Source organism: Drosophila biarmipes, chromosome 2R (genome assembly GCF_025231255.1).
Source record: "Drosophila biarmipes strain raj3 chromosome 2R, RU_DBia_V1.1, whole genome shotgun sequence".
Taxonomy (NCBI): Eukaryota; Metazoa; Arthropoda; class Insecta; order Diptera; family Drosophilidae; genus Drosophila; species Drosophila biarmipes.
This window is the reverse complement of record NC_066615.1, coordinates 19,555,685-19,575,409: the sequence shown is the minus strand read 5'-3', so window position 1 is coordinate 19,575,409 and position 19,725 is coordinate 19,555,685. Positions and strand designations below refer to the sequence as shown.

Sequence of the window (19,725 nt, the reverse complement as noted above, 5' to 3'; positions counted from 1 at the left end):
GTCGTTAAAGACGGACTACCCGAATTCGCTGTGCATAACCCCAGTTTTAGTTTAGTCAAGCTCTTTCTGACTTCGAAACTTTGTATTTGGATTTAGCGCTTACTAGGACTGATAAAAAATTAAAAACTGAGCTTCTCTCAAAGAAACTAAATTGTTATTATATTTTTATTATTTTTAAGATTAATCCATGTGGGATTGTGGGAAACGAATCTAAATATTTTATTGTGCCAAAAGCCAATAGTTATTTAATTATAATCTACCTCACCATCGGTAACTATCTATTGATAGTTAAAGCATTCTATTAATATAATATTTTCAATATATTAAGTTTCTTATGGTTTATAAAAATTATCCCGAAAAATTCTTCACGAGGTATCCCAAAGTCTGTCATTCCACTCTTCAAAGTATTTAATTATTTTACCAATGTACTGCACTTTAATGCGATGTTTAAAGTCTACAACTCTTGGCTAGGTTATACAGAATTTAATATCGCATGCATGTAGAGAATATGTACAAATCAATTGTTAAAAGAAAGGTCTTAACTAATGGTCAAAGACCATATTTTTGTGTTTCCTTTATTTCTTACGCCCTCATAGTGGTAAATTCAACTCCTCTTGTCTGCCTGTTCGTGGGATGGACAGTCCAATTGGGACGACGAGCTATTGAAGTAGTATCCCTTGGAAACACAAATATCAGGCTTCTTGTGGATCGAGTTATGTCCGGACTTGGAGGTCTAGTGGTGCGAATTGGTCGCGTTGGCGTGGAATCGTTGAAAATAAACGTTAACCGCCTAGTGGTTCTAGTTTGTGGCCTGGTCCATAAAGTCGAACGAGGATTTGTGGGTCTAACTGAAGGTCTTGTCAAGAAAGTGGATCCTACGGGGCGTCTGGTCCACAAGGTGGCTCTTCTTGTAGGGTTTGTGGGTCTATTTGTTACCGGAGGTCTTGTAAATAGAGTGGGTCTTACGGTTGGTCTAATGGTGGCTCTCATCGTAGGTCGAATGGTGGGACGCACTGTGACTCTGACAGGAGGTCTTGTCCACAAAGTGGGTCGCACTCTTGGTGGTGTTGCGCGTACTGTTGGCAACGGAGGACGCACTGGTGGCCGGGTCCATAACGTGGGCCTTATATTTGGTCTGGTTGGTAGTAATCTAGTAGGCTGCCGTGACCAAATCAGGAATCTCCGAGTAGTTTGCACCACAGGCCTTTGGGTTACTGGTGGTTTCGGGGTTCTTATCGGCTGTTTCCTTGTGATGGGAACTCTTCTGGTGGGTTTGGGAGGTGGTATCGTTGGTCTTCTGGGCGGCGCAGTGGGAGGCCGCACATATCTTGGTGGTGTTGGCCTAACAGGCGGTGGTGTTATCCTAGGAGGTCGTGGAATCGGCCTAATAGGCGGTGGCCTGGGAACAGGTCTTGGCGGTGGTGGACCTCTCCGGGGACTGTCTTCTGGAAGTGGGAAAACCACAGGTGCCTTCGGCGGTGGGTAAGACGGTGTTCCATTGATCTGACCAAAAGCCAAACAGAGCACCCAACAAAAGAGCGCCAGAGCGAGCCGCATTTCATTTGCCCGTCACGTCCGAATGCTCCGATTTATATGGGCTACTAAATAAAGACCAAGAACAAACACAGATGGTTGACGAAAGAATTTGTGCCTTTGTCTTTAGACTTCACTCGGTTGTTAAACGTTTTATTAAACATACATAATTACATGATTTCTTGCTTTTCCGTCTACTTCACTTGTCGTTTTGGGCTCTCGGGTTTGGGCTGGGTATTGTATGCTTTGTATCATATGTATGCGCATTGTGTATAATACTTGTACATTCTTATATAAGTGTATATGCCGTATATGAGTATTTCTTTTTCAATATATATATATTTATAGAGAGAGTTTTAAATATCGGCTCAACAAACATAACTGTGAGTGCAGTTGTACAGAATGCATAATACTAAGGTTCATCTATCCCAAGAATGTCCACAAATACGGTGCTGTACACAAGAACTAGCGTATCGTTACTAGAAAATATCCAATCGAAATTGCTATTAACAATATATAATAATAATGTTTACAGTATTTAATATTTTTATGTATATCGAGCGAGAGATTTGCCATATTAGCTTACATTATCGTCGAGCTGAAATCAGGAAAAATATCTCTTAGGTACAGATACAGTTTAGTTTGCCTTTTCACTTTGGTGCGTCAACTTTCATATACTATATAAACGTATATCATATTTATCTATTTTATATGTTTCCTTAGGTATGTCAAAATATGTCATTTTGTTAGTATATTTGTGTAAAAATTAAAATATTCAACAGTTGATTGCAATGAGGCGGTTTTCCATAATATCATTCGTTACAACATTTGTTTACCATTTGGTTTAAATTTTTGCTTTAATGTTCTTGTTCTCATCTCTAATTAATTTATGTTTTAGTTTAGTTAAATTGGATTTTCAATGCAACTACATTTATATTCCATAGTACATGTTCCTTTAAATTACTTAATTTGGTTTCTATGTAATATTGCATAGGACAATTTTGGGAATGACAGTGTCTGCTCAAATTTGTAACATATTGAAGTTCTTAAATTTTTTAAACATGTGAAACCAAGAACTCAATTTGTATCCTCTTCGCAACATATTTTAATTGTAAAATAATTAATTTAAAAATTAGTATTTAGTTTTTTCTTTACAAGAAACTCCCCTAACTTATTGGGAAACCCATACGATGCGTTTCAAAGCCATAGGACAAGGGATAATCTAAATTAATACTATAAAATAGTATAGTGAACATCAAGTCATAATCAACTGCGGCTAAACGAAGCAGCTCCCGCTGCTTCCCGATGTCCTGTAGCCTTGGAACGCCCCGTACTCACATCGTCTATTGGTGCTCCATTATTTTCAATCTCTGATTAGGTTGCTTGCATAGTTGTCTAGGTACTTTATGTGTGATTCGGGGGTTAACCCATGCGTTTGAGTGATTTGCTCTGCTGATCGCCCAAAAGCAGGCAACAAACTCGGCATGTTCATAAACTGAAGACTAAAGCCGGGAGAGTGATCTTCGCCCGGCGACATGCAACTTATATAAAAAGGCCTATAAATATTATAGATCGGCACAATATATATATACATCTATCCGTACTCACATATATATTGCCCTATGTATATATTGCTAAGCTGCTATGTGAAAATTCGTTTCGATTTCCCCCACTCTCCATCGACGGTAACCAATCTAACTCATACGAAATCTTTATGCTGGCTATGTGGCATGTCCTATATAAAATATATGTGTATATGTATATGCTATGCTATGTGTAGATCGTATGTTGATTGCCCAACAAATCAAAATAAAGCAATGCAGTTATGCAATTCATATTGCAGGCCAATGTCCAAGATATGTTTGCGGTTATACTTTGTTCGTTTTAGTTCTGTGAGTATGAGGAATGGGCTGGGTGAGTCCCCCTTTACTGAGCGAATGGATTGTGCGGGTTGCCTCCGGGAATGTCCAGATTGCCGCCAGTGGTCTGGTAGGTGCCGTACGGTCCTCCGTTCGGGTTCATCTCGTTCAGCCGCGAATTGGAGAGTGCCCTGGGAATCGGATTGCTGGGGACGCCGTGGGGAGCCAAATGCGAGGTCTCCTCGGCCACCTAAAATGGTAAAATTATATTTGTATATTTATTCTGATTTAATGAAAACAATTTATACGAAAACAAAGTATTTAAATAAGGTGCCTAAAAGAATGCACCAATATTTCTTCTTAAATTCCAGAAAGAGCGCGTTTTACACAGCATACTTTTAGAAACCTTTTAAAGTTATTTAAAAAATAAAGGTAACTCTTTTAAATACTCTCCGGTTGCTATTATACCACCTTAATTCCCAGTCCCTCAACTCACCTGATGCGGATCCTCAGTAACTGGTATTTCCGAGATGAAGCCCTGCTCCTTGCGGTAGAAGTTGACGAAGATGAAGAAGCCGAGGACGAAGAGGCAGGCAATGCCGTACCAGCGGAAGGTAGTAGTAGTACCGTAGTAGGTGACGAACATGCCGCCAATGATGGCGCCGCAGCCACGCCCCAATCCGTGATGGATGCCCTGGAGAACGCCCTGAGCCGAGGCTCTCAGATGCTTGGGCGTATTGTGGGCTATATAAGAACAGGAAGCTGCCCACACAGCTGCGTGGGTTATGCCCTGCATCAGCTCAAAGGGCAAGACCATCCACGGATTGGTCAGATACGAAATGTAAAGGAATCGCAGCACATTCCCAATTAGTCCCAGACACAAGACCTTGACATGACCGATTTGGGTGATCAGACGGAAGCTGAAGAAGTAGGCGAAAATCTCGGACACGTGATTGATCACTGAGGCAACACCGAACAGGGTGGGAGTGCCACCGTAGTCCTGCAAATGCCAGAACAAGAAGGTGAATATCAAGCCAATGCCAAAGCCCATGAACCAGGCTACGAAAAGGAAGGAAGCGGTTTTGAGGTCTTTAAAGTGGGTCAGCACGGTCATCCACTCGGGCAACTCCTTGGCCGTCTGGGCGAACACCTTGGACTCGGCACCAATATGCGGCTGTGGCTGATGGCCTGCGGCCAGGAAGCTACTGACGCCACCGGCACAGGCACCCGAGGCGGCACTGCCGCTACCAACGGCCAGCGAGGGCAGATTCAGTTGGGCCGCCAACTGGTTCATCGACTCCTCCTCGGCCCGCTTGTTGGGATCCACGAACTGCGCCTGCTGCTGTGCCGCCATCTGCTCATCGATGGGATCGTACTTGAAGGTGATTTTCGAAGCGGAGATGATCGCACAGGTCATCAGCACCGAGAAGATGGAGAAGCAGATGTTGTAGTTCTTCTCCTTGTTGCCAGCTCCGCACGGGTGATTCGAGAACGAGGTGGAATGGTCGAGGGCAATGCCCACCAGGAACATGGAGATGCCCCAGCCTAGGGAGCCGAACATTCGCTGATGACCGTACTTGTCCGCATCCTCGCCCAGCAGGGTTATCACAGCCGAATCCGCCAAGGTGATCGCCGGTGCGCTGAAGAACTCGCCAATGAGGATCACCAGCAGCAGCAGGAAGAACGCCTTTTGGATGTCCTGTGGGAAAAATAGGAATTAGTATGTTATGCAAGCGATATACAAAGATATCCTTGTGGCAGCAGCTCTAAGGTTTTAAAAACATATCTAATAGAATGATCTTGCAATGATATTGTAAGAGTAGATACTATGTAGACATCGTAAAATCTACCACTTTCTTTTCATTTGTACCTCATTTGCATTGACTTACCGGGGTTCTGTAGACCATCGAGCTGAAGATGGGCGTGACATAGTCCCTGTGGTACTTGTCGTCGTAGTTGCTCACAAAGTTTATGTGGACCGGCGAAATGCCCGCATCGATCCTGGGCAGCAGCAGGGATCTCTTGTGCCTGCTGTGGGCCGCCTCCGCCTCCTCCAGAGCCTCGTTCGCTGGCATGGTTCCAGTTCCCAGGTCCATCTGCTCTGGCTCATACATGACCGACAGATCTCGCTTCGTTCGCGTGTAGGTTAGCACAAAGTCCGTAGAATTGCGCCGCTCAATGCAGTTGATGGCCTCCGGTCGGATGAAGCTCAGCGGAATGGTGAAGAGCACCCAGCAGGCCAGTGAGCCCAGGAGCAGCCGCTTACCCTGCCGACAACGATCCGCATAAGAGCCCCAGAACGGGGCCGACAAGAACTCTACGAAGGGCCGCATTCCCACCAGGATGCCACACTGACCCGGATTCATTCCCATCTGCTTGAAGTAGACGCCCATCAGCGGAAACAGCGATCCGAAGGCGGCGTAGAAGAAGAAGTAGAAGCTCTTCACGGGAATCAGTTCACGCTCCGTGCTGGCTCCGAAAAACATCTCCAGAATGTCCGAGTGGCCGCGAACCTTGTGCGTTGACTCCTTGGCCTCCGGATAGCTGGGAAAAAGCATAAAATGTTAGAAAGAAATTAACAAAATTATTATTAAAAATTAAAAACTAAAAAGCAATCTACAAATTACTTTTTGGTGGCTAGAACTGTATGATACCATCGCCAAGGTTAGGTAAATCTTGTTTCTTCTTCGATAGAATTCGTGGACATAAATAATTTACGACACTCTCGACTTACAGACTGGGATCCACCTCTCCGCTGGCCTCCACATCCACTCTTGGCCTGGCTCCAGGAGGTCCGTATCCCTGCTGCTGCTGCTGCTGATTGCCGAAGTTCATTCCCTGGTCGTAGCCACCTGTTGCCTGCTGCTCGTAGCCGTAGCCCTGCTGGCCATAGCCCGCTCCTCCGACGGATGCTCCAAAGGGATTGGCTGCCCCGCCACCGGCACCTCCTCCGCCTCCTGCAGTGTAGGGATTCATTGTTCGCTGGTTCCTTGAACTCGGGTGGTGTCACTGGATGGTCCTGTGCGCTGCTCCTCCTGTGTCTGGTGGTTTTCCCCTCTTGACTGGCACTTCCTTTCGGTCTGGTTTCTCTCTTGTCCCAGTTACAGCCGCATTATCATCTCCATTATCATTCGGCAGCTGTGGAGAACAAAGGAAACAATTCATCGTTACCATTGCATTGTTCTGGCTCACATACATCGACAGAGAAAAATGTAATTGGAAATCATTTCCAGGGGTTTAAGAATGTTCTAAGTTTCTTACTTAAAAGATATATGTATGAACTTTACTTGAACTATTTATATACACTCAATTAAAATACGTAAAAATACTTGAAATTGTAATATTAGGACCAAAACTAATTAAAAACAATTAAATAAAATGAGATGAAAAAACCCATTGAATTCTATCTTCTTAAAAGTTTTAGTACGGCTTACTGCCTTTCTACAAGGCTAAGCTCAACCGGAAATCACTCATGTACACAGCTTCCTCTGAGAAATTCGAACAATTGCATCTGTCAACTGCTTCCGTTTGACATTTCCCAGTTCTTTTGACCACTTTTGAGTGGGCATTCAAATGTTTTACTCTTTCCACTTGACGTTAAAAAGAAAAACGAATAAATCTGAGACTTGGCAATGGCAAAACAAACAAGCTCTGCCATTCACTCTGACTTCTGAGTGAGCTCAGGCGAGCTGAGTGAATTACGTTAGCTGGCGAGCTTTGAGCGTGAGTAATTTCTATTACATTTTTGTTGGGTCCACTGGTATCACACATACGCACCGTTGGCACATAACAAAAGTGGGTAAACGGGTACGAGGGTGTGTGTATATGTGGGTTACTGTCTGTATATAGAGCAGACTTGTTGTTGCTACCAAGGAATATAAGCAGATATAGGCTTCTTAAGGAAAAATAATTAAAATTGTAGAAGAGTAGGAAAAAAGATAATATAAACAGAAGGCATAATATCCAAGGTTTAAAATATAAATGATATTATTGTTATACATCTATGTACATTGTACATATATTTACACGGTTTGGGGCTTTCTTTTCTAAGGCACCACTTAATCACTGTGGCAGTTGGGACATTAGTAATCCTTTTCCGCAGATTTATTCCTTTTTTAATGGCTCACACGTGCCCACAAAAGCTAAAGGTACATATCACTCTCTATATATAGACAATTTTCGCACACTTCTTGAAGGCCATTGTCACAGGCTGAGACACTTGGGGGAAAGCCTTCTTTAAGCCCGTGCCTGACACCCCTATATTATGTAAACTTTCGCACTTTTCACCCAATTACCCGAAAATGTATTACACACCAGAAATATTGGTTGGCTGGCTGGAAATTCGGGAACTATTTGCTCTTCGCTGCTGTGAGGGCAAATGTGTTACGTGCGTAATCGATAAGCAGAGTTTCCTCGCGGCTGGCCTCTATACGAGCGTTTGGCAAGCTGCCCAAGAGTTTTCCAAAAGAGCCCCGAAAAGAAAATGTTGCGCTCAAAAGCGGACGGAAAAGCTCGCTCAAGCGCGTTCCGCTGTCGCCTGCGAGTGTGTGTGTGGGTGTGTATCCAGTCTAATGAGATTTGACGCGGCCGACAGCAGGACTTCAAAGAGAGCGAAAGAGAGGGAGGGCCGGGCTGTCAGTGCGGGTGCGAGAGAGACGGCACGAGTGAAAGTGACAGCTTGGCGCCAAAAACAATGGTTTAAAAGTATCTTTCTTCGACATTTTTTAGCAAAACTAGATTTAAAGAATATAAATTAAATTAATTGGAATTTCTTTAGTAATATACCATACTAAAAAAAAATTTAATTAAATAAAAAGGGGTTTTAAATCAATATTTTTTAGAATAAGTACTGAAAAATACTGAGATAATAAATTTTTATTCTAGAACAAAAATATGTTTTTATTTACTTTTTCAAATGTGGATGATACTTAGTTACTTTGCTTAAAAGTCACTTTGCTATTGGGCGATTTGTTCAAGAAAAATATTGTGTTATAAAATCTCAGCGATTTGTTAAATAAAAAAATTGAACATTTCCGAGCCTGTTGAAACTGTATTGATTTAATTCCTAGCTTGGGAAAAACTATAGGGGACATTTCAAACAAATCTCTTACCAACCACTGCACAAAATGTAAATTACCTAGCTATTACGCCGCCAATGCTTACATTTTCCAACGAAAAGACCAATTGTCAAGCCGTTCACCTTCACTGGGTATTCGTTGATAAGCCAGATGAAAAGTCCCCGAGATGGGGAACTCCAGGCGACCGCAGACAAGACGTGCCCACACTACGAATTTTATAGCTTCGATGGCTCCTATAAAAAGCCAGGCTGCATTGAAATCAAATCAGTTCGACTTGTTTACTCAAAACATAATGAAGTTCACCATCGTTTTCCTGCTGCTGGCCTGCGTGTTCGCCATGGCTTTGGCCACTCCCGGCAAGCCTAAGCCCTACAGCCCACGCCCCACCTCCCATCCCCGCCCCATTCGAGTGAGGCGCGAGGCAGTCACCGTCGAGGATCACCTGGCTCAAGCTGCTATAAGGCCTCCTCCCATTCTGCCCGCCTAAGATGTGGAACCCAAGGAAAAACCCATAATGAACATCCGATCAAAAATTCTATAGTTGTCTTCAAAATGTAAAAACATTTCTTATCTCAGTTAAAAAATTTATAATAAATACAACAAATACAGCTGCAAAATAAGTTCTCATTTTATATATCTCTAAAATAAAAGGCCCCTTCCCATTCTGTCCGCCCGAAGATGGAAAGGCACCCCAGAAAAAATCCAGCATCAACATCCGATCGAAGATTGTTTTGCTTTTAAAATCCAAAAATCATTTCTTATCTCTGTTAAACAATTAATAATTAATACAACAAATACAGCTGCAAAATACCTTCTTATTTTTAAAATGTCTTATCAACAATAAAACGAAAATCTTAGGGGATTCCTAGCGTATTCAACGGATGCTGTGATAAGAATAACAGATGATAAGAATTATACACATCGAAAAAAGAACAAAAAGTCACATTCAAGAGACAATAAATCTACTCGCAAAAAACGTGGGACTTTTTGATTCAGAAACCGGTCTCATAGTACATTCTTATAACACCAAAACAAATTAGCCAGATGGCTGCAGATCATAATGAATGGTTTCGTCATTTGGTAAACAAATTGACAAGCCCCCTCGTAGAAAGCTTAATTAGTCGTTAAGCTACTTATTTTCATTGAATTTTTTATTTTTAAATCTGCGAAAAAATACAATTTTTTTCGTTTCGTTTTTCTATTGCAATATTTCATTTCTGTTTTACCATATTTTGTTAGGAACTCAAAATTATATTTTCCAGTGCAAACTTTTCGTTGACATTTCGAGTTAAAGTTTTCGCTCTCCTCTCTTTGGCTTGAATCCTTTTTGCCGCTCCTGCGCAGAAAATTCAATTAGGATTTGCGGGAAACTTCACTCAATCTCTCTCCCTGTCTCTCTATTTCGCTCATTAACCCCTTCTGCGCCCCCAAATCTATTTTCTCCCCTAAAACCCATCAAAACCTATTGATAAATCCTGACATCAAGTGAGAAATATGATAGCGAATAGCTTATAACTGTCAAATGCCGTCCTGCGCAAGATTATGATGCGCTCCTCCACCGGGCCACAAAAGAAACCACTTGAAGATGCCAGCCCAGGTCCAGAGGGTGATTTGCGAACAAAGGAGCAACAAGTGGCGTCAATGGGTCGCAACACTAGGGGGGAGGTGATGGGGTCAAGTCGCTCACACAGGCAAACAAAGCCATGTAATTCACCTGCTATGCGAAATGGGGAACTCCAAGCCAATAAGAATTTTGGGAATCACATCAGTTCCTACCCCTTTAGCAGGGTATAAAAGCAAAAAGTTAGCCGACTAGGGACATCAGTCAGCTCCAGCAATCCAATCCAGAAACATGCAGAACTCGAGCATCCTAATCGTCGCCCTCGTGGCGCTCTCCGCTTTAACAGAGGCCGTTCCTTACGGAAATGAACGTCGTCAGCCCACTTCAGGCCCCATCCGTTTTCGCCGCCAGGTGCTTGGAGGTTCCCTGGCCTCCAACCCCGCTGGTGGAGCTGATGCTCGTCTGGATCTCTCCAAGGGCATTGGTAATACCAACCACAATGTGGTGGGTCAGGTTTTCGCTGCTGGAAACACACAAAGCGGCCCGGTTACCACTGGAGGCACTTTGGCCTACAACAAGTGAGTTTCCAAAAAAAATAATAAATCCATTTACCAAAACCGTCTTCCTCTTTAAGCCATGGTCATGGTGCCTCTTTGACCAAAACCCACACTCCCGGGGTAAAAGACGTTTTCCAGCAGGAGGCACACGCTAATATCTTCAACAATGGCAGGCATAATCTGGACGCCAAGGTGTTCGCCTCCCAAAACAAACTGGCCAATGGCTTCGAGTTCCAGCGCAATGGAGCCGGTCTGGATTACTCCCACGTCAATGGACACGGTGCTTCCTTGACCCACAGCAATTTCCCAGGCATCGGCCAGCAACTGGGCCTGGAGGGACGGGGCAACCTCTGGTCATCGGCGGATAGGGCAACCCGCTTGGATCTGACGGGATCGGCCAGCAAGTGGACAAGCGGACCATTCGCAAGCCAGAAGACTGACTTTGGAGCTGGTCTGGGTCTCTCCCACCATTTTGGTTAAACTAGTATTGAAATTTTTAAAAAATAATTTATTTAAAAAAATAAACACTATTATATTGAAGAAAAGAAGATCTTTTTGGGTAAAAAATATATTTTTTGAACGGCTTAAAAGTTTAGGAAGTTTGTAACATATTTTTTTTCTTAACACCAGTTCTTAAATTTATTTATACTTTATCATAAAATAAGAAAATTCTATGTCAAGCAGTGACTGATCCAGAATTCGGTATTTATGTTGCTTACACTTTTTTACTCAACTTTTCCATAAGTGGGGGTTTCTATCCCCCAAATCTTTCACAGTTCCGCACATTTTCTAATGCCACAAAAAGGTATGTGAAGCTTTCAAAGGTACCGGACATATGGAAGAACCATGTCCATGTCCTAATATTAATTCCAAATGTATATAATAAATAACTCTAGTGAAAAATAAATATTGAAATATGTTAAAGGTTATATGCTTGCTAAACTAAACTATTTCAAACCAAGGCTAAATATCTACCATAAAGTAGTACTTTTAAGTAACAAAATACCAGTGGTTTAAAATGTTGCCATTTTATTTTGCAAACATGATACCCTCACACAATATACATTATTAGGCTATTCAAAAATTTACAACACAAGACCATTTTAAAGGGGAATTCCATATTTGACAGTGGGGATTGCCATCAGAAACTTAACTTTGGAAGTGATAAGAAATTTGTTGAATCTACTTCACACAAAGTCACGTTTGAGAGGCAATCAAAATTTACTACCTTACGTAAGTGCTCAAAATGACTATTTTTATGGGATATTCCCGATTTTCCCAGTGAGTAAAACCTACTGTTATTGTAAGTTAAATTTAGGTAAAAAAAATTTTCTTTCTAAAATGTTAATTAAACATTCCTTGATTTCGATTATCCCTAGGCGGAACTAAGGATACTGTTACCCTGACAAACTCATGGGAGCAAAAAGTAGAGCCAATGGATCAACAAACTGAAAAGGTGACATACACACCGAGAACAAACACCAAAAGTAAATCACACATCCAAGCTCAGCGGGGAAGTCCTAACTGATAAGCAGACAATCTGAAATCGACACCCAGATGAATCTTGTGATTCACCAGAGCAAACCTTTCCCCATTAGAGAGGTATAAAAGCGAATCGATAGCCACCTTCGGACATCAGTCAGATCCAGCTATCCAATCCAGCAACATGCAAAAGTCAAGCATCTTAATCGTTGCCCTCGTGGCCCTCTCCGCTTTAACAGAGGCAGTTCCTTACGGAAATGAACGTCGCCAGCCCACCTCAGGCCCCATCCGTTTCCGCCGCCAGGTGCTTGGAGGTTCTTTGGCCTCCAACCCCGCTGGTGGCTCTGATGCTCGCTTGGATCTCTCCAAGGGTATTGGAAATCCCAACCACAATGTGGTGGGTCAGGTTTTCGCTGCTGGAAACACACAAAGCGGTCCGGTTACCACTGGAGGCACTTTGGCCTACAACAAGTAAGTTTCCAAAAAAAATAAAAAAGCATTAGTATATCCATTTACCAAAACCGTCTTCCGCTTTTAGCCATGGTCATGGTGCCTCTTTGACCAAAACCCACACTCCCGGGGTAAAAGACGTTTTCCAGCAGGAGGCACACGCTAATATCTTCAACAATGGCAGGCATAATCTGGACGCCAAGGTGTTCGCCTCCCAAAACAAACTGGCCAATGGCTTCGAGTTCCAGCGCAATGGAGCCGGTCTGGATTACTCCCACGTCAATGGACACGGTGCTTCCTTGACCCACAGCAATTTCCCAGGCATCGGCCAGCAACTGGGCCTGGACGGACGTGCTAACCTCTGGTCCTCACCCAATCGTGCCACTACTTTCGATCTGACGGGATCGGCCAGCAAATGGACAAGTGGGCCGTTTGCCAACCAGAAGCCCAACTTTGGAGCAGGTCTGGGTCTGACTCATCACTTCGGTTGAAGAATAGTCACTTATATCCATATTTATCTAACTTAAATTTAATAAAATAATTATTTCAAATGAACTGTTGAATTTTTTTTCCCTAGTTTAGCTTCTAAAGTTGATTTTTTTACTTAACACTAGGAGTAAGAAAAACCATCTCGATATTTATTAAAGCAGGATTAGGATATTTCCCATTATTGTTGTTTACGGTTTTCCGTTTTTTTTTCATTTTATTATGTAGTTAATTGAATATTTTTCTTATTATACCGCACTTGCGTAAACAATTCGATCCCACTCATTGATTAATAATTTTGCTTAAGTTAGTTTAATGGATTTTGTTTTACTTTTTTTTGTGGCTGTTGTTGCTGCACCTGTTACTATTTTCACCAATGTCGGTTTAATTTTGCTTTTGCAGAAACATAAAACTTGTTTGGCTCGAACAAGGCTTGGGAGTTGTTGGAAAATACAAAAGGAAACTATGAAAAGTCTGCTAAGTATGCTGATATCATGTTTGAATTGAATAGTGGCGTCTGCGCAGCGCTTACGACAACTTCTTGGCCTTCTGGTAAAGTGTGTCCACCACCTTACCCATGCTCTGGATGGTTTCTAGCACGCGTTCGTAGGTCTTGTCCACGGGGGTCTCCTCGAAAACAATGAGTACTCCCTCTCCCTGGTCCAGAATGCCGCTAAACTTCTTGTCCAGAATCATTTGGGACAGCTTCTTTTCCACTTGCGGCATGGGAAGCTGAATGCTCTCGGCGACATGGGCGACCTGAAAATTGGACAAAAATAGTTGTAATTGTATAAAACATGCCTTTGTAGTTTGATTTAAGCCATCCTACCTGCACACGGGAGTAGGGTTCAATGATGCGACACAAATTCTGCTCCAGCATGGTGTCGTATAACGTGCCCAAATGTGCCTGCACGATCACATCTTCGGCCAGTTCCTTTTTGTACTCCTTCAGCGCAGCTTGGAAGTCGGCCAGGGAACGTTTGTGTGAAGCCTCCGCCACCGATTTCATGGCATCCACGTCGCGGCCCGAATAAGTAATGGCCTGTAAGCAAAAAGAATTGGGTTGGCAGGTTGGTTATTAATATAAAGCAACAGCCTCTACATTTAAGGTGCGGAATGCCTGTCTATATACATCCTTAAAAAAATAAGAAAAATATAACCTTAGGCTTCTGAGCTTACCAGCTTTCCGCTGACGATCTGGTTGACATCATCGGACTGTCCCAGCATAATCTTGCACAGCAACATGTATTTCAGCGAGGTCAGGGCCTTGACGCTGTCCACGCTGTCGAATCCCTCGAACGCCTCGTAGAAATAGGAGAAGGCGGTCTTGAAGTCACGCTCATCGGCCGCATGCAGGATGCCCGACTGCAGATCCAGGGCTCCCTGGACCTTTGGCGGGCAGTAGATGGCATTTGCCGTGGTGCGGGCCGAGGTGAGGGCGGCCCTAGCCTTGGGCAGGTTGCTCAGTGCGTGGTAGGTTTTGCTTTCCAGCAGCTGGACCTCGACCAGGAGATTCTTGTCGTCCAGCTTCTTTAGCTCCCGCAGCAGTTGGGCACCCAGAGTCAGTGCTTCCGTATACAGAGCAGTATCGAAATATAAGGCAATCAGACGAGCCTCCAGCGATTGGCGAAGGAAGGTGCGCTTTTCCTGTTTGGCCCACTCAATGCAGTCTTTACACAGTTGAACCTGACAATACAACCAAAGAAGTTTCTAGTAAATGCAGCACAATGGTATGATTTTTAAACCCACCTCAATGCCTGTGCCCGCATCCATGTCCAGGAACATGTCCACCAGCGAACGCACCAGCTTCGCCGCCTTGGCCTTGCTGATCGAGCTGAGGAACGGGCGCGTCACCTTGATGAGATCGGCCAGCTCCTTGGCCTTGCCCTCCTGCTTGTAAAGCTCTCCCTGCTGCAGAATGCCCTGCTCCTTGATCCGGATGCGCTCCTCATCGTTCTCGGCGCCCTCCTGGTCGCGGACCAGCTTGTTCAGCAGCGAGCTGTCCTGCTCCTCGCGATTCACGCTGGACAGCGCCTGTGCACGCTCGAAAAGTGTTGCTCCGGCCATCTTGCGACTTGGAATTTGGATTCGGACGAGATGTGGGGGCGGTCAACACACGAATTTAAAAATCAATCAATCAACTAAGCGCGATTCAATGCAGCCACTATCAATGCGACAAGTTTTCTTTGTTTTCGTTCTGTTCCGGTGAGTATTTACTGCGTATTTATGTGTTTTATGCTGACTTTTTCACCTTTCGGTCGTTGTTATTAAGCGCCAGTCACGATTAGAGCTGGTGCGGTTTCGATAGGCATGCAAAAGCGGGAATCGATAGGCCACTAATGCTGAGCTCTGCCCGCTATCGATATATCGGACACGGGCGGGTCGGACTTAGAGAAAAACAGTTCCATTTTTTAAAATATTTAAATTAATTAAAACAAGCAGAAATGGTATTGGGAAATCTATTTCAAAGCTTTCAAAAATGTTTTATTATTATATTTTCGTTTTACGTTTGGAAAAATGTGAAAAATTCACAAAGTTGTACATTTATTGTTATAGTTACACTTTTTGTAAAACAAACTAGTTTAAAATCGTGATAAAAATTTTTCTTAAAATCTCAACCAATTTCAAAAAATTATCACCAGAAGGAATTCTTAAAAAGTCACGACTTCTTTGAACTATCGATACATTTGATTTCCCACACCCAGCTGCTATCGACATATCGGCGTCTCTGTTGTTTTGTTGCAATTTGCAAATTATCAACTATTTGTTTTGTTGAGTAAACCCAAAATGGGCGAGGAAACGAGTAATGCTACGCAGAATAAAACCAGAACCAAAACCACGCGACCCAAGGCGGTGTATCAATGGACCGTAAGCGATGTGCTAAAGTGGTACAGACGCCACTGCGGGGAGTACACCCAATACGAGCAGCTCTTTGCCCAGGTGAGTCGAGTTGGATCCCCAATGGCTTGCTGATCCCGAGCCCCCATGCTCCACTTACCGCTGCTCCTCGTTGGCACTGCCTTCCTTTAGCAGTTCCGTCATTTCCGCACCTGAAAACACAAACAGAAAAGTCCGAGTACTTTTCGCTACAATTTGGACATCACAGAAACTGCCTACTGATCTTGTTTGGTTGCTTTGTTTTCCAGCACGATATAACCGGAAGGGCTCTACTCCGAATCACAGACTCCTCGTTGCAAAGAATGGGCATTACGGACAACAGGGATCGAGAGGCCGTTTGGCGGGAGATCGTGAAACAACGTCTGAAGACAGACATCATGGAAATCCGGGATATGGAGAGGCTCAACATACACTAGGGGTAGAGATACGCCTCGCACATATTTTGTTGTAAAAGTAGAATAATTTAAAAAGGAAATATAGTTAGGATCAGAGATACTATTTAGACAGATCTAATACGGAAACTTTTTGTTTAAGATCTCCTAGGACATATCATTATTTACTTTAAATTCTGTATAATGACAATGAAATTTCTATTCTATTTTGAAAGTTTTGCTTTAATTTATCAATTAAATATTAGTTTTAGCCAAGAATGCTTAAAATAAGACTAAAAAATAATTGTTTTCTGACCCACACCCTTCAAAGTACGTTTTAAACTGAGAGACTAGTTGAATGTTTATTATTAGGAGAGTCAGTTTAGAGTAGACTAAAGTAAAGACCAGAATATCGATTCTTTGAGATCACCAAAAGATGTTTCTAATATCAATCACTTAAAACGACCAGTTCAACATCAGTTCAGGTCTCCTTTTCCTGCTTGGGCGTGACTAATTGGACGTCATTGTCCACTGGCTTGGTGGCCACACTGGCCACTAATCCTCCTCCGGATCCTGCCACCGCAACTCCACTGTTGCAACTTGTGGTCGTTATGACCTTTGGCAGGGAATTGGATGTTAGGATGTGCGGCATGGTAACTGTGCCATTGCCCATCGGCAAAGCGGTGGTAAACAGAAGTTTTGGAGGCTGAAGCCGTTGAGCAGTGGAACTTGGAGAAGCAGCAGGGGCCGGCTGCAGGAGACTTGGCAACAAGTTGAGTAGGCGATCGCCCATGGACTTCTCCCAGTCCAGTCGCTCGCGTTCCAAGGATAGGCGATTGTGCTGGATCTCGTTGGCTTCATTTTGAGCATTCAGCAACTGGCGAAGAAGGACTCTCATGGCTGAAGTGAATTAAACGTTATAAACAATTGGTAGAATATACTTTTGGTACTCACTTGTCATGTGCCGCTTCGCTTGCAGATCCTCCCTCGCCTTGTCCCTGCGGCTCTCCTCCTTCTCCAGCTGGACGTGCTGCTGGTGCTGCAGATGTTGTTCCTGCTGCAGACTCTGTTGCAGCTTCTGCTGCTGCTGTTGAACCGCTGCCTGCACCTGAGCTTGAGCAGTGGCCAGGGGCAAGGAGGCAGAGGACTTGCCTACAGCAGCCGCTGCTGCCGCCGCCTTAGCCTGTTCCGCATTGACTAGTACAAACTTGACTCCTCCGGGAGCGGTGGCCATCAAACCGGCGTTGCTAGGCTGTGCCGGTGCTGCAGCCGATCCGCTTATCATTAGGCGAGCGCCCTGATTGATGGCACTCTGCAGCAGCTGCAGCTGGGGAGCAGCTCCCTTGGCGGCGGCCAGGGGACTTGGTCCTGCGGCTGCCGGCAGCTTGGATTGCATCAGGAAATTCGTGGGCACCAGCGAGATCTTGCCGCCCTGCAATTTGCTCGGTGTATTGGTTGAGCTCAGGGTGGTTGAGCTACCACTAGCCGTGGTGGTGGTTATACTGGCCGGAATGATGACATTAGCTCCGGTGAAGGGAAGCAGGTTGCTTGGCTTGTTTCGCTGCAACATGTCGGCCAGAGTGGATGAAGAACTGGAATTGGAGGACTTCTCATTTGGCGAATCATCCGAGGCGTCTACATCAATAGGCTCTTCCTTGGGCTGGGGCAGAAGCATGCAGTCGTCATCTTCCTCCGGCTCAGGCTCTACTGGAGGAGCTATTGGGGCCGGCTCCACCTCTAGGACAGGCTCGTTTTTGATGCAGGGCGAAACCAGAGCCTCGCCTATATCAACATCGACTTCGGCGGAGAGCTTGCGTCGCTTCGAGAAGGATTCCTCGTTCATGTCCAGGTCGGACTCTAGGCAGCCAGCCTCCAGTGCCTTGCTGCCGACTGATTCCTTGTTCTTGGACACCAGGGCCGAGAGCAGCATGTCGTCCTCCTCGTTGTCGCTCTCAGACAACTCTTCGCCGTTTTCCAACCGCCGCTTGCGACGTTCGGCATGCTCCTCCAGAGCCTGCTCCAGTTGGTATTTAAGCGAAGGAGCCGGCACTTCATTGGGCCGCACACTGAAGATGGGTCTTGTCATAATGGCATCCATCTCGGCAAAGTGCTTCCAACTGGGCTCCGAATCGGTGGACTGGCCGCCGCACTCCTTGTCCTTCTTCAAGCGGTTATAGAAGCACTTGAGGTTCTTTATCCGGGTGGTAATTTCCTCCGGCGACCGATGGTAGCCGTACTCCTGCATCTTGGCGGCCAGCTGACAGATCACGGCGTGCTTCTTGTGAGTGGTGATGAGGGTGCGCTGCAGCTTGGGATCGCCCCACAATTGGATAAGCAGCTTGGTCTCGTCGGTGTCAAAGTTGGGATTGCGGCCGACGAAGCTGTGCTTCTTCGCTGAGCTCTGGGCGGGATTCGAGCCACCATTTCCGACGCCGTTTATGGAACTTGACCCAGGATTCGGCGTGGACGATGAGCTGCCATTGGCGTTGGCAATCCCGGCCTGAGCTGGCGATGTTAAGGGTATCGGATAGGTGGCTGCCGCTGCCTCCGAGCGGCGCTTCTTGATCCTTGCACTGGACTTGAGGCTCATGCTGCACTGAATCTGGAAATCGAGCAGGCAGGTGAAAATCAATATAGCCCAGAAATAGGCAAATCCGGGAGCCGCTTCCTCCGTCTGCAGGCGAGTGAAAAATGAGCCAGGCAAACGGCGCAACCGCGGGCAACCGAACAACCCGAAATCCACCCCTAAGCATAGGAAAAATCGGGTCTAAGCCAAGTGCATTCACCACCCAAATAGGCAAAAGCATGCGCGGTGGCTCTAAACAGCTCTCTCGCTCTCCCTCCGGCTCAGAAGGCATGCGCCAAGGGGGAGTTATTGATTAGTAACCCCCTAAGATTCAGGTTTTCCCCCAACTTACCCGAAGAAAGCCCTAGGTTCCATAAACCCCAGTTAAAATGGTTTAGGAAAATCGCCTGCCTTGCAGCAGAAATCCTGCTAGAGACGAGAGTCCGGCGATTTGAGGCGGCGATTTAGGATGTGGACACGAGATCTGCGCATCACACTTTGTAGGACATGCGCAGTGAGAGCGAGCGGGAGAGCGCATGCAGCGGTGGCGGGGGTGGAAAGAGTTCGTTGCAACGAAGCAGCAGACTTTGCGAGAAAAAAGTTCCACCTGCATCTGTTTGTTTTTATGCAACCATTTATATAATTTAATTAGATTAACTAACAAAAAGAAGAACTACTACGAGTTTTTATAGCTTAAATGTACATATGTATATTTAACACAAAAAAAAGTTTTTAGGTTTAAAGAAAAAGGTGTTCTAAATTGTGAAAAATGTGTTAATTGTGTCATTTAAAAAACGCAGTTCAAAACTTGTATGTCAATAATTTTATCATATATTGAATTCGAAATGTTTTCAAATTCATTTTTAGACCTTTACAGAAATGAG

General features: G+C 44.5%; 7 protein-coding genes across 8 annotated transcripts; 3 read left to right on the top strand and 4 right to left on the bottom strand.

The window, feature by feature from the left end:
- Positions 1 to 465: 465 nt before the first annotated feature.
- On the bottom strand, positions 466 to 1,820 carry LOC108022095 (uncharacterized). The gene is given in 3 exon segments (XM_044092557.2): positions 466 to 1,347; positions 1,349 to 1,445; positions 1,813 to 1,820. Coding segments are annotated over 3 exon segments (870 nt in total). The 3' UTR covers positions 466 to 582.
- Positions 1,633 to 7,848, bottom strand: LOC108022881 (major facilitator superfamily domain-containing protein 6). The gene is made up of 5 exons (XM_017092078.3): positions 7,707 to 7,848; positions 6,127 to 6,530; positions 5,282 to 5,936; positions 3,889 to 5,091; positions 1,633 to 3,642 (listed from the first exon to the last, which is right to left on the bottom strand). The coding sequence occupies exons 2-5, from the start codon at positions 6,366 to 6,368 to the stop codon at positions 3,460 to 3,462; spliced, it is 2,283 nt and encodes a 760-aa protein (XP_016947567.1). The 5' UTR covers positions 6,369 to 6,530; positions 7,707 to 7,848; the 3' UTR covers positions 1,633 to 3,459.
- An 890-nt stretch (positions 7,849 to 8,738) lies between these two features.
- LOC108022330 (drosocin) lies at positions 8,739 to 9,090 on the top strand. The gene has a single exon (XM_017091193.3). It carries the CDS (start codon positions 8,763 to 8,765, stop codon positions 8,955 to 8,957), a length of 195 nt encoding a protein of 64 aa, XP_016946682.1. The 5' UTR covers positions 8,739 to 8,762; the 3' UTR covers positions 8,958 to 9,090.
- A 1,198-nt stretch (positions 9,091 to 10,288) lies between these two features.
- LOC108022261 (uncharacterized) lies at positions 10,289 to 13,075 on the top strand. Its single transcript, XM_050887802.1, has 4 exons — positions 10,289 to 10,609; positions 10,666 to 11,063; positions 12,157 to 12,541; positions 12,609 to 13,075. Exons 1-4 carry the CDS (start codon positions 10,323 to 10,325, stop codon positions 13,009 to 13,011), a joined length of 1,473 nt encoding a protein of 490 aa, XP_050743759.1. The 5' UTR covers positions 10,289 to 10,322; the 3' UTR covers positions 13,012 to 13,075.
- A 112-nt stretch (positions 13,076 to 13,187) lies between these two features.
- Positions 13,188 to 16,063, bottom strand: LOC108022867 (26S proteasome non-ATPase regulatory subunit 11). Its single transcript, XM_017092046.3, has 5 exons — positions 16,005 to 16,063; positions 14,756 to 15,080; positions 14,186 to 14,692; positions 13,836 to 14,048; positions 13,188 to 13,765 (listed from the first exon to the last, which is right to left on the bottom strand). The coding sequence occupies exons 1-5, from the start codon at positions 16,046 to 16,048 to the stop codon at positions 13,535 to 13,537; spliced, it is 1,320 nt and encodes a 439-aa protein (XP_016947535.3). The 5' UTR covers positions 16,049 to 16,063; the 3' UTR covers positions 13,188 to 13,534.
- LOC108022869 (protein aveugle) lies at positions 15,714 to 16,579 on the top strand. Its single transcript, XM_017092047.3, has 2 exons — positions 15,714 to 15,946; positions 16,153 to 16,579. The coding sequence occupies exons 1-2, from the start codon at positions 15,794 to 15,796 to the stop codon at positions 16,318 to 16,320; spliced, it is 321 nt and encodes a 106-aa protein (XP_016947536.1). The 5' UTR covers positions 15,714 to 15,793; the 3' UTR covers positions 16,321 to 16,579.
- A 39-nt stretch (positions 16,580 to 16,618) lies between these two features.
- On the bottom strand, positions 16,619 to 19,298 carry LOC108022866 (uncharacterized). Of its 2 annotated transcripts, XM_017092045.3 has the most exons (3): positions 19,194 to 19,298; positions 17,230 to 18,877; positions 16,619 to 17,175 (listed from the first exon to the last, which is right to left on the bottom strand). In XM_017092045.3, exons 2-3 carry the CDS (start codon positions 18,863 to 18,865, stop codon positions 16,757 to 16,759), a joined length of 2,055 nt encoding a protein of 684 aa, XP_016947534.1. In that variant the 5' UTR covers positions 18,866 to 18,877; positions 19,194 to 19,298; the 3' UTR covers positions 16,619 to 16,756. The 2 variants fall into 2 exon arrangements, with proteins under 2 accessions (XP_016947534.1, XP_016947533.1); XM_017092044.3 differs by lacking the exon at positions 19,194 to 19,298 and having other exon boundaries at positions 17,230 to 18,965.
- Positions 19,299 to 19,725: the final 427 nt, after the last annotated feature.